Genomic DNA, 18,010 nt, shown 5'->3' on the forward strand with positions numbered 1-18,010 from the left:
AAGCACTAATTCAGCTACACCGGCTAACAGATGCCCACACTGGCTGTGGAGCCCACAGTGGTCTCCAACACTGCCCCTGAAGAACTACCTTTCTGCAGACCATGCAACCAACCCAGATCCACCCACCTGACCCACCCTGATTGGTTGGGCGTTGAAACCTGCATGCAGGTAGCTCTCCAAGATGAGGGTTGGAGACTACAGAGCCGTTGGCCTTTTGAGTGTATATTGTAGTGTACTGGAAAGGGATCTTTGCTGGTAACTGGTGCCAGGACGTCTAAGCTGGTCTTTGATGACCAAGGCAATGGTCAAATTTGTCATTCTGGTCAACCAGCGCGATGGTCATGACGGTTATGCTGGTTGACTAACTTGGTTAGGTTGGTTGGTCATGCTGGTGGACCAGCTTTTACACCATAAACCTCAGAAGAAGACACACCCTATGCTGGTCAAGGCTACACCCTGTGGCCAGGCATTTTTTCCCCACTATCATGGATGTCATCTAGTGTGGGATCTGTACCGGTCGTCTCAGCCTCACTGCCTCTCGCTCCGGCTCCCTGAGCTCCAGTCCGGGTTTTAGTGCTGGCAGGGCTTGTGGAGGGGTGGGTGGGGGGGGAGGCAGGAGGAGAGGCTGCCGGAGCTCGGCTCTCTCTTGCCATGCTGAGCCACACACACACACAGGCTTCTGCAGCCGAGCAGTTCCCCATATCCGGGTTAGAGAGAAACAGGGGAAGGGAAAAGTTTCATTTAAAGCTGGACGCAAAAAAAACTTTCAGCATGGAGCCCCACTGAGCGGTCAGCAGCAGCCGGACAGCAGCCGGACAGCAGACACCTTCATCACGGATATTAGAGGAGACGCTTTGGAAACGGTTTGATTGCATTGGCTTTGTTCAGCTGTCTGTTCTTCTTCTTTTTTTGGACGATACGTTTCTTGCTGGTCACGGTTGGCTGTGATGTTTCTCCGCGTTTGAGTCACTGCCCGAGATGTTGGAGTGACCATGGCCGCGCAAGTGGCATCAGCCCCGGCTGCGTCTGGCAGCAAGAACAAGGGTCTGTCCGGGGGTTTGGGGCAGGACCTAAACTCTGGGAAAAAGGGACTAGGCGGAGGAGTAGGAGGAGGAGGAGGAGGAGGAGGAGGAGGACCAAGTCAGGGATCAGGAGACGTGAGGAATAACGTAGATCACCCGCGTCCTGATGAGCTGAGCCTGGCTCGCCGAGCTTGCGCCCCAGCCAATGGATCTCAGCAGCAGAGCGCAAATAGCAGGACAAGTTCAGGGTCCACCTCGGTGCCATCCACTTCTCCAACCATGGACGCTGGCTTGGTGGCCAACCACAAGCTGAGGAGCGCCGGCGGAGATCTGCACCCACCCCACCACCCCACAGCACCTCACCACTTCAACCAGCTCCAGCAGCACAATCAGAGAAGTAACCACCACCACCACCAACACCAACACCAACACCACCACCAGGGTCAAGGAGAGTGTGAGAGTCAGCGCGCCGGGAAAGAGCATGCTGCTTTGGGCAGCCAGTCTGACCTGGTGTGGAGTAAAAGTGGGGAGGAGATGCCCCGCAGAGAGCCACTGGGCAGCCGGTACGAGCAGGGCAATCACAGTGGGCACAACCAAGGCTCTGGAGGGAAAGGCTCAGGCTCAGGCTCAGGCTCGGACTTTGCTGGTTTCTTTGGTGGGAATTCGAGAACAGGCCCTTGCTTTGATCAGCATGGTGGTCAGCAAGGTTTTGGCACCGGCTTGATGTATCCCACGGCTGATCACGTGGAGCCTGGCCCCAACTCCCACGAGGCCTACCAGGGTGGTCAGTACGGCCCCTATCCAGGCTACCGGCCAGGCTACGGCATGTTGGGCCAAGGCACTGGCGGCTCAGCCTCCAATCACCCTAAACCCACCATGCCCTCCTGTGGCAGTGGTGTTGGAGGCTTCCAGAGGTTCGCGGCACAGAATCAGCATCCTCCTGGAGCGACGCCCACCCTGAACCAGCTGCTCACCTCTCCGGGGCCGGTAAGGCGCAGTTATGGTGGAGGATATTATGACTACAGCAGTAAAGATTTAACTTCTCAGTTTGGGGCCCCAGGCCATGGCTGGGGGGGACACACAGCTCACCCTGGAGGGGGTGCTGGGAGCGGTGCGCAAAGCGTGAGCCGGAATCAGGTAACTTTACTGTAACTACACTTATAAATAGATAAAAATATATAGTTAGACTTTTGTGTTCGTGTAAGTTTTCATTTTGTGTCTGAAGAAATATTTTTTTTCTTTTTTAAGGTTAAAATAACAGCCAGAAAACTTCAAACCTCAATTATGGGAGTGTGCACACAGACAGTTCTAGGCCCACCAAATAAAAGCCTATAAACTTGCATGAATCATTTCTAAAATGCTGTTTCATGTTCATTTTTTTCCATTATGTGTTTGCTTTGTTAAGCAGCCTGTAAGCTTTTTTTGTTGTGCTGCGTGACTGAGAACTAAATGCCGATGCCGAATTTACATCACAAGCAACCTGCTTATTTGTAACCTTGAGAAATCGGCTGTAAATACGGCCGAAAAAAGACAACCAAGAGGTTATTATTATAATAAAGGGGAAGGCCTTGTGTGTGTAAAACTAAGGAGGTGCTGGAGTTTAAGTAGGAAGGGTAAAAAAGGCCAGACACAGCCTATTTGTGCCAGACTATGTCTCAGTGTGCGATTATATGTGACCCACAGCCATCAGCTGGTAGGCCTCAGGTGTTTACCAAGACCTTTATTCAAGTATTAGAGGAGCTGAGTTGTTGCCTTAGGGGAGGAATTTAAATAGTGGAGGTTAACTGACAGAGGCGCTCTCCCACAGCCTGCTGCCTCTCAGAGTTCACCTCGAACCGGACATCTGATTGGCTCGCCGTATCCACGGGTCCGTATCAAATCTGACATCTGATTGGCCGTGGGTTTCTACAGGGCCCACGTGTAAATAAAAGCGCTGAGTGGTCCCTCTTTAGAGAGGCTGCTTCTGCTGCTGCTGTGTGTTCTGCTGAAGCACTGGGAATAGCATTATTTCCATAATCACAAAAGAATTGCTCTCTATTTATTGCCTGTTACCAAAAGCCTTCTGTCTGTCAGGCTCGAATATGAGCATAAGAGAAGGTGTAGCCAATAGATGCCCTCTTGTTGATCGTAACTAGGTTTTTCTGCAGTTATAGGACTGATTTAGGTTGTAATAGTAGGCCTGAAATGGTGCTTTTAAATTGTAGTTTTAAATAATCATCATTTATCAGTTAGTTTTCATCTGAATCCTTGATAAATAACTAGTGTACAATCTGTTGTTATTATCTGCATCTGTGTTTATTTCCAGTGTCATGCCTGAAAATATATAGGCTGCTTTCATTTCCTCTTATTTTCCACTCCTATAAAGCCTATAATGGACACAAACATTGTTAAGGACAGCCGTGTGCCGGATTGCACCCCATTTCAATAGGTGTCTCCGCCACCAGCCTAGACCATTATAGTCGTGTTCATGCAAATATAATAGCCATTATTTCCTTTATGTCCCGTTACTCACAGAGCTGTTAGGGCCACTCTTAGCCATCATTTGCAGCAGGCTGAAGGAGCCGCGGTGCCGGCCGCGCCGCGCCGCAGACCTCCGCCTGCACCCGTGCTTTGTTTTTCTGAGTTTGTTTACATTGGCGGCTCTAGCCGCGCTGATTAGGATGGTCTGAGTGAAATTTTAATTTGCTCTGTTGCTCCTGATAAGGGCCCCGGCAGTGTTTTCATCTTCCAGGATGAAACGCGACATGCAGGAACATAATTGGCAGATGGGTTATCCCAGGACTGCCCATGGTTTTGTTGAAATGCCAATTAATTCCAATTTGCCACAAAAAAAATGTTCAGCTGTGAATATGTGCACTCTATGTGTAATTAGCCCACTAATAGAATAATTGAAGATTTTATTTCAGTCCTGAGGAAGCGTTAGGGTCACAGGCTACTACTGCTGAAGTAGCTTGAGAAAGCAGAAGCAAATAAGCAAGATGCAAGACGCATTAAAAGGGAGGTATGTCTCTTTTCTGAAGTGATGCATTTTTGGATCAGTCTCCTACTTTCTGAAGCAGCCACTGATCAGAACGTGTCTTTTATGTCTCCCACAAGACGGCTGCTGCTTCACCCCAGTGCTCAGATACCTGTTAAAAAAAAAAAGACTGGGAAAACAATAGCCGATGTATTGTTTGAGCCCTTGTACGTCATATTTTTCTTGCGGTTGTGGTCTCAGTCTGCGTACTTTATTAATCCCTGCCCATTCAGATTCTCAGTCTGATCCAGACTGTTTGCAGTTTGCTAGGTTTGGCGGCCCTGGGTGGCTTCTCATGGTTCAGGCTGGATTGTGAGTTGAATGGGAGTGAATGGAACGTTCACAATGCGCATTTTGTGGTTGAGGTTGAACGACTGGCCTGGGAGAGACTGCAGAGGCGGTTCTCGGTCCGAGGGGATCCGAGAATGACTGGCTGGAAATGAATAGCTTCGGAGGATCCTCCCTTTCTACATTTTGTTGTGTTGAAATGTTGGAGCTTTCCTTTTTATTGGTCTTTTTTTTTTTGTGTGCGTTTACACAGAGAGAACTCAAGTCCCAGCAGAGGTGATTTGTACAGTAAATGGCCTCTGATTTATGCTGTTACTTACCAGATTTATAGTAATATAATAGTGTTACAACTGGATAGCCATCATTTCAGATAGATGAATAGTTGTTTGTCTGTTCTTTTGACACAATTCTCTGGAACTGGATGCGACAAATGTGCCTAACCAGGCATTTAATATAGTGAATGGACTCCATATGTTCCTATAGACAGTGTTTGGAATCAGAATTATTGAAATATTATGGACCTGTTGCTAAGCTTATTGAGGAGCTGTCCCATAATAGCATTGTTACTTATTTACCTTACACTAATAAAAGTCAATAAAGGTGGCTCGAGTGGTTCTTTGAGCGCTGCCTTAGAAGATGTTTGAACTAGAAATGTGTCAAAGTGTGAGGAACCTTTTAAAGTTCTACAAACCCATCACTTGACGAGAAGGTTCTTCACACTTTATCTCTATGACCAACATTATGGAACCTTATGAAACCAAGAGGAGTTATTTTATGGCATTAATCAAAGAATCAGTTAAACTCAGCATTTAATATGATGACGTCTCTACGTCATACGTTCCTGCAGACATCTGAATTATTGGAATTGTATGGATTTGCTATGAAAAGTTTGTAACTTAAGATTATTTACATAATTTAACATAATTGTCCCTCATTTACCTTACAGAGAAGACCCACTTTTGAAAGGTGTAAGAAAGTGTGAAGAACCTTTTAAAGGTCTACAGACCCATCACTTCACATCTCTATTACCAACATTTGGTTCTCTATGGAACCAAAAGTGATTATTTTCAGAAATATCATGGACCCATTGCCAAGCTTATTAAGGAGCTGTCCCATAATAGCATCATTCCTTATTTACCTTACTCTCAGAAAGTGGAAAGAACCTTCTAAAGCTCTACAAACCCATCACTTAATATAAAGGTTCTTCACACTTCACATCTCTATTACAAACATTGTTGTGGTTGATGTGGCGCAACAGATAACACCTTTACCTGCCAGTGAGCTACGGCACCATGTGGGAGACCAGGGTTCAATTCCTGGTCTGGGTGTCTGTGCTTTGCTACACCAATTAGAGTCCTTGGGCAAGACTCTACACTACACTACCCACCTCTGTAATATGAGTAACCTTGTATGTCGCTCTGGATAAGAGCATCAGCTAAACGCCATAAATGTAAATGTTCTCTATGGAACCAAAAGTGGTTCTTTTATGGTATTACCATTTGAACTAAGCATTTAATATGATGAACCGGCTCCATATGTTCCTACAGAAAGGTATTTAGCAGCTGGCCCACAACAGCATTGTAAATCAGTCAGTAAAGGTGCTTCACATGGTTCTTTGAGCGATGCCTTAGTTCCATAAAAGACTATGTTTCTACTAGAAATGTGTTAGAAAGTGTGAAGAAAGACCTTTTAAAGATCTACAACTCCATCATTTGATGTGAAGGTTCTTCACCAGTTTAAAGGTTCTTCACACTTCATATCTCTGTTATAAAAAACATGGTTCTTTATGGAACCAAGAGCTTTTTAGGGCATAGCTCGAAGACCCATTTGAACCAAGCATTTAATATGATGAACAGTCTCCTTATGTTCTTACAGACAGTGATCAGGTTCTGAACTATTGAAATTTTATGGATTTGTAAATTAGCATATTTAATATAATTTGATAAAATGATTGATGTTTGTAGCTGGTGTAAAGAACCTTTTAAAGATCTACAGACCCATCACTTAATGTAAAGTTCTTCACCAGTTCACACTTCAAAAAACAGGGTTCTTTATGGAACCAAGAGCATCTCTTCCATGGCATCGCTCAAAGAACCTTTTGAAGCGTCTATGTTTTTAAGAGTGTCTAAAGAGGGGCAGTGGTGGCTCAGGTTCCCCTGGTTTGTTTTCAGGTTGCCAAATTCTAATTTAATGACATGCTAAGAACCAATACACAGGCATGAGTCATTTTCTATAGACTGCACAGACACTGCGCTCAGTGCTGGGTTCTCAGTGCCGCTGGTGACGATATTATAGACATAGGCAGAAAAAAGGGACACAGCTATTAAGGAGGACATATGAAAATATTTTTTGAAGCAAATCAGTTGCGTAATGTTGAAATCGGTTCAGATAGATGGCTCAGAAGTGGATTTCCGCAAAAGACCACCCAGACGCTGCCTCCCCCCTCTCCCTTTTTTTGTTGCTTTGAATCACCCTCCACCCTCTAAATTTAGCCAGCTGTGATTTCTTTTCAAGGGCTGCGGTAGCATGCGTGTTGTAACAGCTTGTTGGCAGGTAGGCACAAATGTGCTAGAGTGCTTGGCTGTGTTCTGAAAAACTGACTTTGGTGTGTTCTGGTATAGTAAAAAAAGAAAACCTGTGTGTGTGTGTGTGTGTATGTGTGTGTGTATGTGTGTGTGTGTGTGAGAGAGAGAGAGTGGTTCAGCGGCACTCTTGTCTGTGCAGCCAGCACCGCCGCTCTCTCTGGTTATTGCGCTCCACAGGGGTGTGAAGAGGGGCCGCTGAGTGCTTGCTTTTGGGGAGCTGATGGTGGAAAGTAATGGGAAAAAACAGCTCCCATTTGAACTCCAGAGGGCATTCTCCCGGCTACATTCTCAGAAGCCCCGTGGGGTTATATGTGTACACCTGAGGCACGGCAGATTATTGTCATTTCTCTTCACACTACATAACAAAAGTGGTGAATTCCTGCACATCTGAGAACAGGGTGTGTTTGCAAGTGTGTAGAGATTGGGTCATTGGAAGGGGGTGCAATAAGGGGGGTTCGAAAAGCTCTCAGTTTATCAGCCTCTCAGTGGCTTCAGCCTCAGGCCGTACTCTTTTTTTCGGTAAGGGTGGGCGATGTGCGGTTAGCGTTATCATGATAAATTACATGACAATGTGTGTTGTTTGAGCAGATTGTAGATGTACGTAGGGATGGACTTCCCCTACACACTGACTGACTGACTGTATGCTATGAAAGAGAGGTTTACCAGGGGCTCCTATATGATGTGAAATATTGTTATATAAGTATATTAGCGAAAAATTTGGGAAAATGACCAATCCGGGAATGAAACAAGCGATTATCTGCTGAAGTTAAAGGCTGTTGGACTCGACAGCGATCCATCCATATTAAAAACAAACAGTTTTAGTTGTCTCCAGCGTTTAAACCTTGTAACTGCTTCTGTACACATCTGTAAACAATTCTGGATAAATAGACCAATAGAAATGCTGTAAATTACGTGGAAAAAACTCCATTAATAATTCTACATTAACTCTGTGTTTTGGAGATACATGTTTTTCTTTAGACAGCGGCGATATCAGATATAAGATCTTTTCATTGCATTGAGACTGCCATCAAAATATTTACAGGAACAAAAAAGTATACATTATTATATACATATAAATGCTATCCTAAGAAAAGCATGTATCTCCATAATGTATCTCTTTACAGGAGAAGGCAAAAATATTCAAGTCTGAATAGAAGTCAATGTAAAATAAGAGTTTAATTCAGGTAATTTAGAGCATTTCTATTGGTCTCTTCATACGGAGTTAATTACACAGTGTACAGAAGCAGCTACAGGGTTTAAACCGTGGAGAAAACTAATAACGGGCAAAAATGGAGATACATGGTTTTCACTGGACAGCAGCGATATACACTACCAGTCAGAAGTGAACGTGTGCTGATCAGCATCCTAAAAACATTTGATCCAAATGCTGGATGTGTCAGGATGTCGTGGCTGTGGGGTTTCAAGTAGGCCTAAATTGTAGGACTGTGGCTGTGTGTATGTGTGTGTGTGAGGGTGGAAATACCTCTCAACCCCTGCAGCTACAGTAATATAATATACAGTGGATATCTGTGTGTCCCCAGTGTCCTCTTTTATAAAAAACAGAAATAGGGTCACCCAGCATTTGTATAAAAGGTTTTAAAGATTTTAATTACTGATAATTACTACATTACTTTACTGTATATATGTATATAGGGGGTGTTGGGGGGGGATGCTAGGACATTCAACTAAAATACTGTATCTGCATTTTATCAAATGTACTGTAGTTCTCAATACACTATTTAGCATTTATCAGTACTGATTCTAGTCCTAGTTTCTAGTTTAGTTTTTTTTTATTATTATTAATATTCATGTATCAGTCTCAGCATCAACACCAGCAGATACAGTGTGTAAATATTGGATTTCTGTATTGACCCAGAATTCCCATAATGGTTCGAACCTACATAAGACCTTTGGGCCTATAATATGTTCAGGTCTTTTAAACGTTCAAATGGTTCTTCACTCCCATCACACCTCATTTACAAACATGGTTCTTCAGGGAAGGTGTTCTCTTATGGTGTATCCCCAAAGACCAAAGAACCCTAAAAGGGCACCCTGGCCAAAAAATGAATACTGCATCCGTTCACTACAGCTGTTGCAAATATGCTTAACCATCTCTTACTTTGTTTGTGGTGGTCTTCAGAGAGAGATTCAAGGCGATTTAAACACTAGAACTCTCTTCTGCTGGTGCATCTTGAAGGTGGAGGAAACCTGTGAGAAGCTACAGCTGCTTAAATACTGTTTGTATTTATTAGCCTATACAGTAGATCAGTGGTTAGGATAGCAGGCAGGCTAGGTTGAGCGCCACAGGGATTCCCATGGATGACTGTATGATGTATTTGCATACTGGCTGTGCTACATTAGCCCTAGATGTGAGTGCATAAGTGATTAAGTGGGTGCTACCATGCGATGGCCTGCTGCCCTCTCCAGGTGGTATTCCTGCCTTGTGCCAAGTGGTCCAAGATAGGCTTCGGGCCCACGGCGAGCCCCTGATCAGGACAAGCTGATTAGAAGATGGGATGCAAAAAATAAAGAAATGCTGGGTGTTTTGTCAAGAGAGCATTGATGGATGGGAGCAGGTTTTCGCTGTCACGCAAAAACCTTGCATCTCCAAAATAGTGACTTTACAGGAGAAGTGAAAACACCTTTAGAACTGTCAATGGAAGTCGATGTAAATATTTTTTATTCCACATAATTTGGGAGGATTTCTATTGGTCCTGTCATCAATTAATTTGGACACAATGTAAAGATTGTACAACCGCCAGATTCATATTTTGTGGAAAAGTTAAAAAAGACAAAAATGGAGATACAAGGTAAAAGACTTAAGGGATTAAATGCTGCGCTAGAGAGTACTGTGCTAAGCCTTTAGGTGCAATCTTAACAATGCTGGGACTTAAAGAAAGCAGAATTGGCTCTGCTGTATTAAATGTAGTGTGTCTAAAGGTGCCTCCTTTATACCTATCAATCAATAAATCAATAAGTAAAGAAATATTCTGATTTGTAAAAATGTATCTTTGTATAATGATTTCAGCTCAGTTACCCACCTCTGCTCTACGGTCTGGTTTTGCTCCCGTCACTCCATCCTGAGTGTTTGGCAGTGAGCCAGTCCTGTGGCCTCACCTCTCCCAGAGCCTCTGTGACCTTCACACATGTAAATTAGCCACGTGCTTCTGTTGAATGGGAGCGCGCCTGCTACCCTCCCGCCCTCCCTGAAGGAAGAAAAGGGGAAAAAAAATCTTTTCATCCTTGCCACTCTTCCTGCTCCCCTGGGCCTTCCCAAAACCCTCCCGTCCTCAGAGCGGAGAGGAGAGAGCCAGGAAAAGCACGTCTGCAGTCCGGCGGGAGGACAGTGCACAGCGGGCAGCCAAGGAGAGAGCTATATGTTCTCAAGCCCACTGGGGTGGTGTGTGTGTGTGTGTGTACATCTGCTGCTGTTTTAGCATCATGCTACGGACGTTGCGGCTTATGCTTTTCTCTTGTTTCAGGTCGTGTGGTGTGAACAGTTATGAAATAAGGAGTGTGGGCATGCAGTCATAATCTAGTGCTGTATAATAATGATGTGCATTACTGTACAATATGCAGTACTGTGTAAATCACCTTAGTCAGTAGGGCTGTGTACTGGCAAGAACCTGGCGGAAAAAAAAACACACCATGATATGCATAAAATCTGAGTAAGTAAGTAAATACAACACAGCTACACTATATGGACAAAAGTATTGGGACACCTGCATTTGAATTGTTTCTTCTCAAATCAAGGGTATTAAAAAAGAGCTTATCCTGCTTTAGTTGGAGTTGATGTCCACTCTACTGTCCAGGAAAGCCTTTCTGCTAGATTTTGGAGGAGCATTGCTGTGAGGATTTGGTTGCATTCAGCGACAGGAGATGTAGTTAGTGTAGTAGTTAAGAGGTTAATGCCTATTAACCACCCCAGCTCATCCCCATCTCTCCAACCCATCCAAAAAGTACTCGATAGAGCAACATCCATCATTCCAGAGAACACTCCTGTTCCACTGCTCCTCAGCTTAATGCTGGGGGGCTTTATACCCCTCTAGCGTATGTTTCATGTTTATCTGCTCCAGAGAGTCCCATTCTATTGGCAGTACTTCTTCTGTGTGTGTGCATTTGTCTCAGCAATGGGTGCAACTTAGAAGTAGCTAAAAGCCCTCATTAGGAGGGGCGTCCACAAACATTTGGACATACATTTTCTGCCACTAATCTTTATCAGACTCTTAAAAGATCCGTTTAGACATTGTTATAGTACTACCATAGTGCCTTTTTGTGTGTGGGGGCTGTTTCCCACCCTTACCTTCCTTTCCCACCAGATCCTTGGTTTGCCCACTTCGGTCAAGCAGGGTGACAGGCTTTGTGCTCGCCTGGACTCGTGATTGTGTAATTTGAAAGTGACAGGCATTGATTAGCCTGACTGGCCGTGTATAAAGGTGTTGATTTAGGATGCTTGCGTGAGAACGGCTGATGTTTTCAGCCACGTCTGGCTATGAAGCCTGTCATTTTCGGGTCTGCTGTCAAGTCACTGCATTTTCAGATGGAACAGAACAGAACTCGGCCTGGAAATGCTTCGTTTTCTAAGCCTGTAGACGGGAGATTAAACGCTGATGATATTTGCGTTGTTGATGAAAAAACGTCACAGGAGCAGTGCTGTCAGCTTTCTTGGATATGTCATGTAGGTTTTACTCTGTGTAATGATACACTCGACTCGTAGCTTCATTCAGATCTCAGCACGGGGTTCTCGATTTCAGATCCCCTCAGTTTTTTGTACGAAAAAGAAAGGAAATAATGACTGTATCCATATTTCGGGCAGGTGAGACTGGAGGTGAGCCTGAGACTGGAGCTGTAAGGCAGGTAGAGTTGGACCACAGGACCACTTATATATATATTTATACTATTTTTAATTTTACTTACCATCTCAAAGTAGGCTTTTGTACTCGAACACTCTACTGTCCTACAGGACGAACACACAGCCAGCAACAACACATCACACAGAGCGAGTGTGTGCTGTATCAGGGTAGATTTGTAACAGCTTTATCAACACCCATCTCTAAAGACGTTAAAGTGCGAGCAGATGCTACAGATTTCTTTATTTACCAACATTATAACACATGCCCTTTGTAGCCTGTTGTTAAAGTAAATGATTTGTCCATTAAAAGCCATTTTATGCTGGTAAACGACACTGTACCTGTTCCAGACCTGGCTAGAGCGCCACCTAGAGGTTGAAAATGCTGTTCTGCTGCACCTGTAACTCCGACTTTATTGATGATGAAACATTTTTGATAACTGATAATATCATCTAATATATATGTATGTATGTGTGTGCGTATGCATGTATGTATGTATGTATGTATATGTGTGTGTATGTCTCTGTGTATAAAACTACAGTTTTATGCTCTAATATTATTCATTTAATTTTTTTTGTGTATTGTGTATTTGATGTGTATTTGAATTTCCTATTTCTTATTTTTATATACATTGTTCCCTTTCCAAGCTTTAAAATGTAATAAAATGTCAATCACAAAAAATAGCCTTAATCACTAATACATTATATGGACAAAAGTATTGGGACACCTGCCCAATCATTCATCGTTTGTTCCAATATTAAGGGTTTTGTGTTAAGATTTTACCATCATACTAAAGCCTGGATAGTTTAAAAAAGGCCTTTTGTGTTTAGGAGCTTAATTTACAAAAGTGTCTTAAGAAAGAAATTCTTCATCGATTTTCTTGTAAAAATAAGTATTCTTAAAAAAATCTTCTCAGAAATGTTTGGATTTTTCTTACATGTTCTTACCTTTCATTAAGGAAAGCTTCAAAGAACAGTTGGTGTTCTCAAAAATATACTTGACTAAGACATGAAGAAGTCAGAAGTTTAGCTTTTAAAATGATCAGTTTAAATGGTTGAATTACCAGAATTAATGTCTAATTTAATGGGAAATAAAAGTGGACATAATTCTGCTGTTAGTGTTGTTTGTGTCTACATAAGGAAAATTCACTTCTAGCTCTAAAAAAAAAAGTTTGAAAATCGCTTAATTTAATTCTGTTAGTTTCCTCTCTCTCCACTGCTCAGATTTCTCGGAGAATGGCGAAATTAAAAATGTTGTTTTGCATTCTTTATGATAAGCTGTGAAGTGTGATATAAAAGGCTATGTTACCACTGGCATAAATAAGAAAACGACGAGTGTCTTAAAAAGAATTTAGTGTCTTAAGTGTCTTAAGAAGACTTTCTTAAGAGAATATTTGAGGATTTGTTTGGAGAACTGCATTTATGAACATTCTTATGAACTTCTTAAGGTTTATCTTAAGATCCTCCGTGAGTTTTTTCTTCTTTTCTTTCTTGCTTGTGTGAATCCGGCCCCTGGTTCTCCACCTCAGTCTGTATTGCTGTCATAGCGTTAAACAGGGAGAGCCTCTTGTTGGGTTCCTCCTGTCATGAGAAATCATGAGTTGTAGTATTGGTGATGCCATGGTCAGAAGAAAGCTTCTGTGAAATAGTGGGGATTTTTCATTGTATTACGTAGCGTTGAGTGGCAAACTTCCAGATGTTTGCACTCCCTCTCATTGTCCCATCAATTGGTCCATACTGATTTTAGGGAGTACAAGTTGTTGCCCTATGAATGAATGTTATCCCACTGATGGTTCCAACCTCATAATCGTTAAATTATAAGCAATGCTTCAGTTAAATACTAACAAAGCTGCATGTTGTCAGTGTAAACGGATATTATTATTATTATTATTATTATTATTATCAGTCCTAATTGCATCATTTTGCACATCAGTGTACTTGTATCCTCCTGCTCAGCTACACAGCTCATACCATTGGCTTGTATCAATGCCGTTCCCAGTGTGCTGGAGTAATATCGCTGCTAGTGCCTGGATGTCAGCTTCCACTCTTTTATCAGACTGTTCCTGTGCTTCATGCACTGAGGCAGCTCTATTTGTAATCAATAGGCATGTTAATCCATAGACGTCTGTGGCTATATTTATATGCCGATGATTATATGAATATATGTCCAGCTGCTTCTCCATCATGAAACAGTGAGAAGATGAGACAGTGCCAGTTATTAGGCCCTGAGTCGGTACAATAGAATCAGCCTTTCAGTGCTCCTACTGCATTTAGCAGCTGTCAGGGTGAATAGAGAAACAAAGGCTTCTTTTATTTCACTTAGAAGGAGAAGGACGTGCGTCTGGTCTTTTGATGAACCACCATTTGCATTGTAGGATAAACACGCAAAGGTTACTATAATGTCAACTGTATGTCAAAGGGTTCTCTGTTTACAGTTGTGTAGATCACATTACCATAATCAATAGTTTGCGTAGCTGAAGTGCTTTGTTTCCCCTGTGGAAAACCAGGCCTCTGTTTTTTTTTGTTTTTTTTTTAAGGTGCTGCTGCGTCTCCATTTTGAGCTGAAATTGATGTGTCAGAGAGATGACACCCATACACTTGTGAGCTTTTAGCTAAATTAAGACGACTCCTGGAGAAAAGCTTTTCACGCCAAGCACAATGCATTACAGTCCTCCGCTGTCGGAGTATCGTATATTTCCCTCCCTCCTCCACCTCCTCCCCCTTATCCTTCACATAGCTGCTGCTTTTAGTTGGAGATCTTGCGAGCTCTGCATTGTGTGAGAAAGACTAGAGGTGTAAGAAAATAGCGATACACCTGAGTATCGGGATATTATGGTCTGCAAATAGGAGTGAAATGACTGAAATCAGCCACCAAATTAGTTGGCCGCTAATCGAAACCCTTTCACTAGTGAGTTCTGGCTGTTGGAGTTCTTTTGGCACGAGCACTGTGGAGTCCTACAGGTTAATCGTCATCTGTAGAGTCCTGAGAATTTTTTTCTTATATTAATACAGCAGTTCCTTTATAAATGTAAATAAAGAGGTGGCACCTTATGACTTTGATTGATGTACTTATGTACTTTACTGGATCTGAATGATATGCTTTAGAATATAAATGTATATAATTTTTATGTATATAATAATATATATATATAAAACTCACGAGGCTGGAGTTATTCTTCAGCTTTTTACTGGAATTTTCTGCTCCACCTTAAACGGGGCAGAACGTAGGGCTTCTGCGTGTAACTGCAGTGTTACTTAAGGGTGGTATATAGATGTAATGCAACATCACACACAGGCCGTGTCAAAATTAAAGTCACTAATACAACCAAACAGATCAATTCAAAATATACCCTGTCAAAATAAAAGTCACTAATACAAACAGACCATGTCAAAATAAAAGTCACTAATACAAACAGATCAATTCAGTATAAAAGTCACTAATACAAGCAGACCATGTAAAAATAAGTCACTAATACAAAAACAGACAGTGTAAAGATAAAAGTCACTAACACAAACATACTAACAGACTGTGACCAAAAGTTACAGTAAAAAAAGTTAAATTAGTACACACAATCTAACAGACATTGGTTTATGAATAATACACCATATTAAAAGTATTATATTAAAAGACAAAAGTTTTGGGACACTGTTCATTCATTATTTCTTCCGAAAACCAAGGGTATTAAAAAAGAATTGATCCGTAACAACAAAAGCGAAACAAGACCTTCCACTAGATTTTGGAGCATTGGTGTGAGAATTTGATTGCATTCAGTAACAAGAGTGCTATTAAGGTTAAGATGTTGGATAATCACCATCCCACTTCATCCCCAGTTTCCCAACTCATCCCAAAAATATTGGATGGAGCACCATCCATCATTCCAGAGAATACAGTTCCACTGCTCCACAGCTCAATGCTGGAGGGCTTTATACCCCTCAAGCCCACTCCTAACATTAGGCATAGTGCCAATAGGTTATCAATGCCTTTATTAGAAGGGGTGTCCACAAACATCTGGACATATAGTGTAGTTTACATTGCAAAGACTGGAATCGTGATGCATATTGTATCACTGAGTTCTTGCCAGTTCACAGCCCTGATGAAGATGTTTTTTGGGAGAGCCTGTAATGAACTCAGCACACTGAGCTGCTTCACATTGGGTTGTGCCACCTGTGCACAATGCTAATCACACTGAGCGCCGTGGTGCCGTCCCGGCTGGGTGACTGGCTTGTCTCTGGCCAAGCTGCAAGAGTAGTGTGGAAAACTCCAATTAACTCGCTTTACCCCCTTAGCAACTTTTCCTGTTCCCTGCTAAATGTCATCAGCTCACTGTCCTTGTTGGCATTGTCCTTTTCCCTGACCTTCCCTCAGCCTATCAGCGGAGTACCATCATTCAAGTCATTAAGCATTAATGATGAATTGTTTCATTATGTCAGTGGAGGAGAAAAAGCGATTCAGTCCAATTAGTGGTAATTAAGAGCTGTAGGGGCCAAGAGCACATCGGGAGCGGAGCTGAGGTCCTGGAAGAGCGTTTCTTTGGAAAGTGACATGAGTTTGCAAGTCACAGGGTCCGTGCTGACGCCCCTTGTTGACCTCGCCAAGACCCAGCCAGCTCCTGCCTGTTAGCACGGTGGAAGCAGGGAACGAATGAGAAGGGCTGCTGTCCTGATGGAGACGTTCACCCTCAGACTTGCAGACTAGCCTGTATTTGTGACGATGGGTGGGTGAGTTGCACTGGAGGGTGGGTGAGTTGCACTAGTGGGAGGGTGAGTTGACTGGAGGTTTGAGGTGTCACAGTGATGGCTGTATCTTATCCTTATTTGTCCTTCTAATAAATGCATGTTCAGCTTGTCTGGTCCCTGTGGAGAAGTATTGCCAATAGAATAGGACCCTCTGGAGCGTGCCTAATGGAAAGCATGGGCTAGAGGGGTCATAACGCCCCCCAGCATTGAGCTGTGGAGCAGTGAAAGAACTGTGTTCTCTGGAGTGATGGTTGGTGGAGCTCCATCCAATACTTTTGGGATGAGATTGGAGGGTTAGGGATCATCCAACATTCTGACCACACTAACGCTCTTGTCACTGAATGCACAGTTTAAAAAAAAATGCCATTGATTTCAGAAGAAACATTGAATGAGCAGGTGTCCCAATACTTTTGTCAATATAGTGTCGTTAGACTGGGTTGCTCCAATCTTTGCACGCAACTGTACTTTTATATGTAAAATACAATTTGGGAAATTGGGACTGATTAGGTGTGGATATCGATCAGGCCCTACTGGGTGTCTACTAGGTGCGAATTCACTGAGTTTCCCCAATAATGGCTGCTTTGGGCTGGAGGATATACGCTATGTGTGCACAGGTGTTTGAAGAGGAGATTCACTAGAGTTAACTCTTATAGCCCCCGAAAAGGAAGTCAGTCTATGTTGCCTGATTGTAAAATGAAGATCAGGGTGAATTTAGTGTCTCTATTTGACAGCACTGGTGGTTTGTTGTCACAAGGGAGTTTATGCAGCATTTTCCATATTAATACATTCCTCAGGAGACCATTCCAGAATGCACGCCTTTCCATTATTAGGTCCGAGCGTGGTTTAGACATGTTGATGTGTTTGCGGCCCTGTTTGTATGCGTGCCCGCGTTGCATTATTTCTGCATGCGCCGTGCATGCTCCCCACATCCATTCCCATCGGCTTTCTTCCCTCAGCGTGTCACGTGTCCCCACTGGGCTAAACTCTGGGTCCTGTGCGCATCAGAACCCATTACGCATAATGGCCTTCCCGCACGCATGTCATTCTCTGCATGTTATGACACTTATTTTATGACTGCTTACATATCAAATATTTAAATAAACAGAATAGGGGCTGGCTGCTGCCGGAGGGGAGAGCCATTCATTTCCAGGCGCGCAGCCGGCGAAGATAGCAAGTGGGTCGGGGGGGTGGGGGGGTGTGTGTGGAGCGGAAGGAGGGAGGGAGGGATGGAGTGAGGCGGTGTGCGTGTGCGAGACACGGGGAAGAGAAATGCTTCGCTTGGCTCCAATCAAAGTGGTGGAGGACGTTTTTTCGCTTACGCCCGGCAGTGGCGGCGGCAGAGCCATCCGTCAGCGTTTCTGCCGAGCAGGGGACGGCCGGCCCCAGTGGCTCATAAAACGCGGCCTGCCGTCGCACGTGAATATCAATTGCGCTCCGAGGAGAGCAGACGACAGGAGAAAGTGGAATGAAACAACAGTGTTTTCCCCCTTTCTGTCCTCGTCTTCCTCTCTTT

At 43.4% G+C, this 18,010-nt stretch overlaps 1 protein-coding gene across 3 annotated transcripts in view; it reads left to right on the top strand.

Annotated features, from left to right (window-relative positions):
- The first annotated feature begins 672 nt into the window (after positions 1-672).
- LOC140564036 (AT-rich interactive domain-containing protein 1B-like) overlaps positions 673-18,010 on the top strand; it is a 259,481-nt gene continuing 242,143 nt past the window's right edge. For 2 of the 3 annotated variants that reach the window (XM_072689070.1, XM_072689072.1), the window contains exon 1: positions 673-2,159. In XM_072689070.1, the coding sequence (XP_072545171.1) occupies positions 993-2,159 (1,167 nt within the window). In that variant the 5' untranslated portion in view covers positions 673-992. The remainder of the gene's footprint in view (positions 2,160-18,010) is intronic. The other variant, XM_072689071.1, reaches the window with a different exon arrangement.

This window comes from Salminus brasiliensis, chromosome 10 (genome assembly GCF_030463535.1).
Source record: "Salminus brasiliensis chromosome 10, fSalBra1.hap2, whole genome shotgun sequence".
NCBI classification, from domain to species: Eukaryota; Metazoa; Chordata; class Actinopteri; order Characiformes; family Bryconidae; genus Salminus; species Salminus brasiliensis.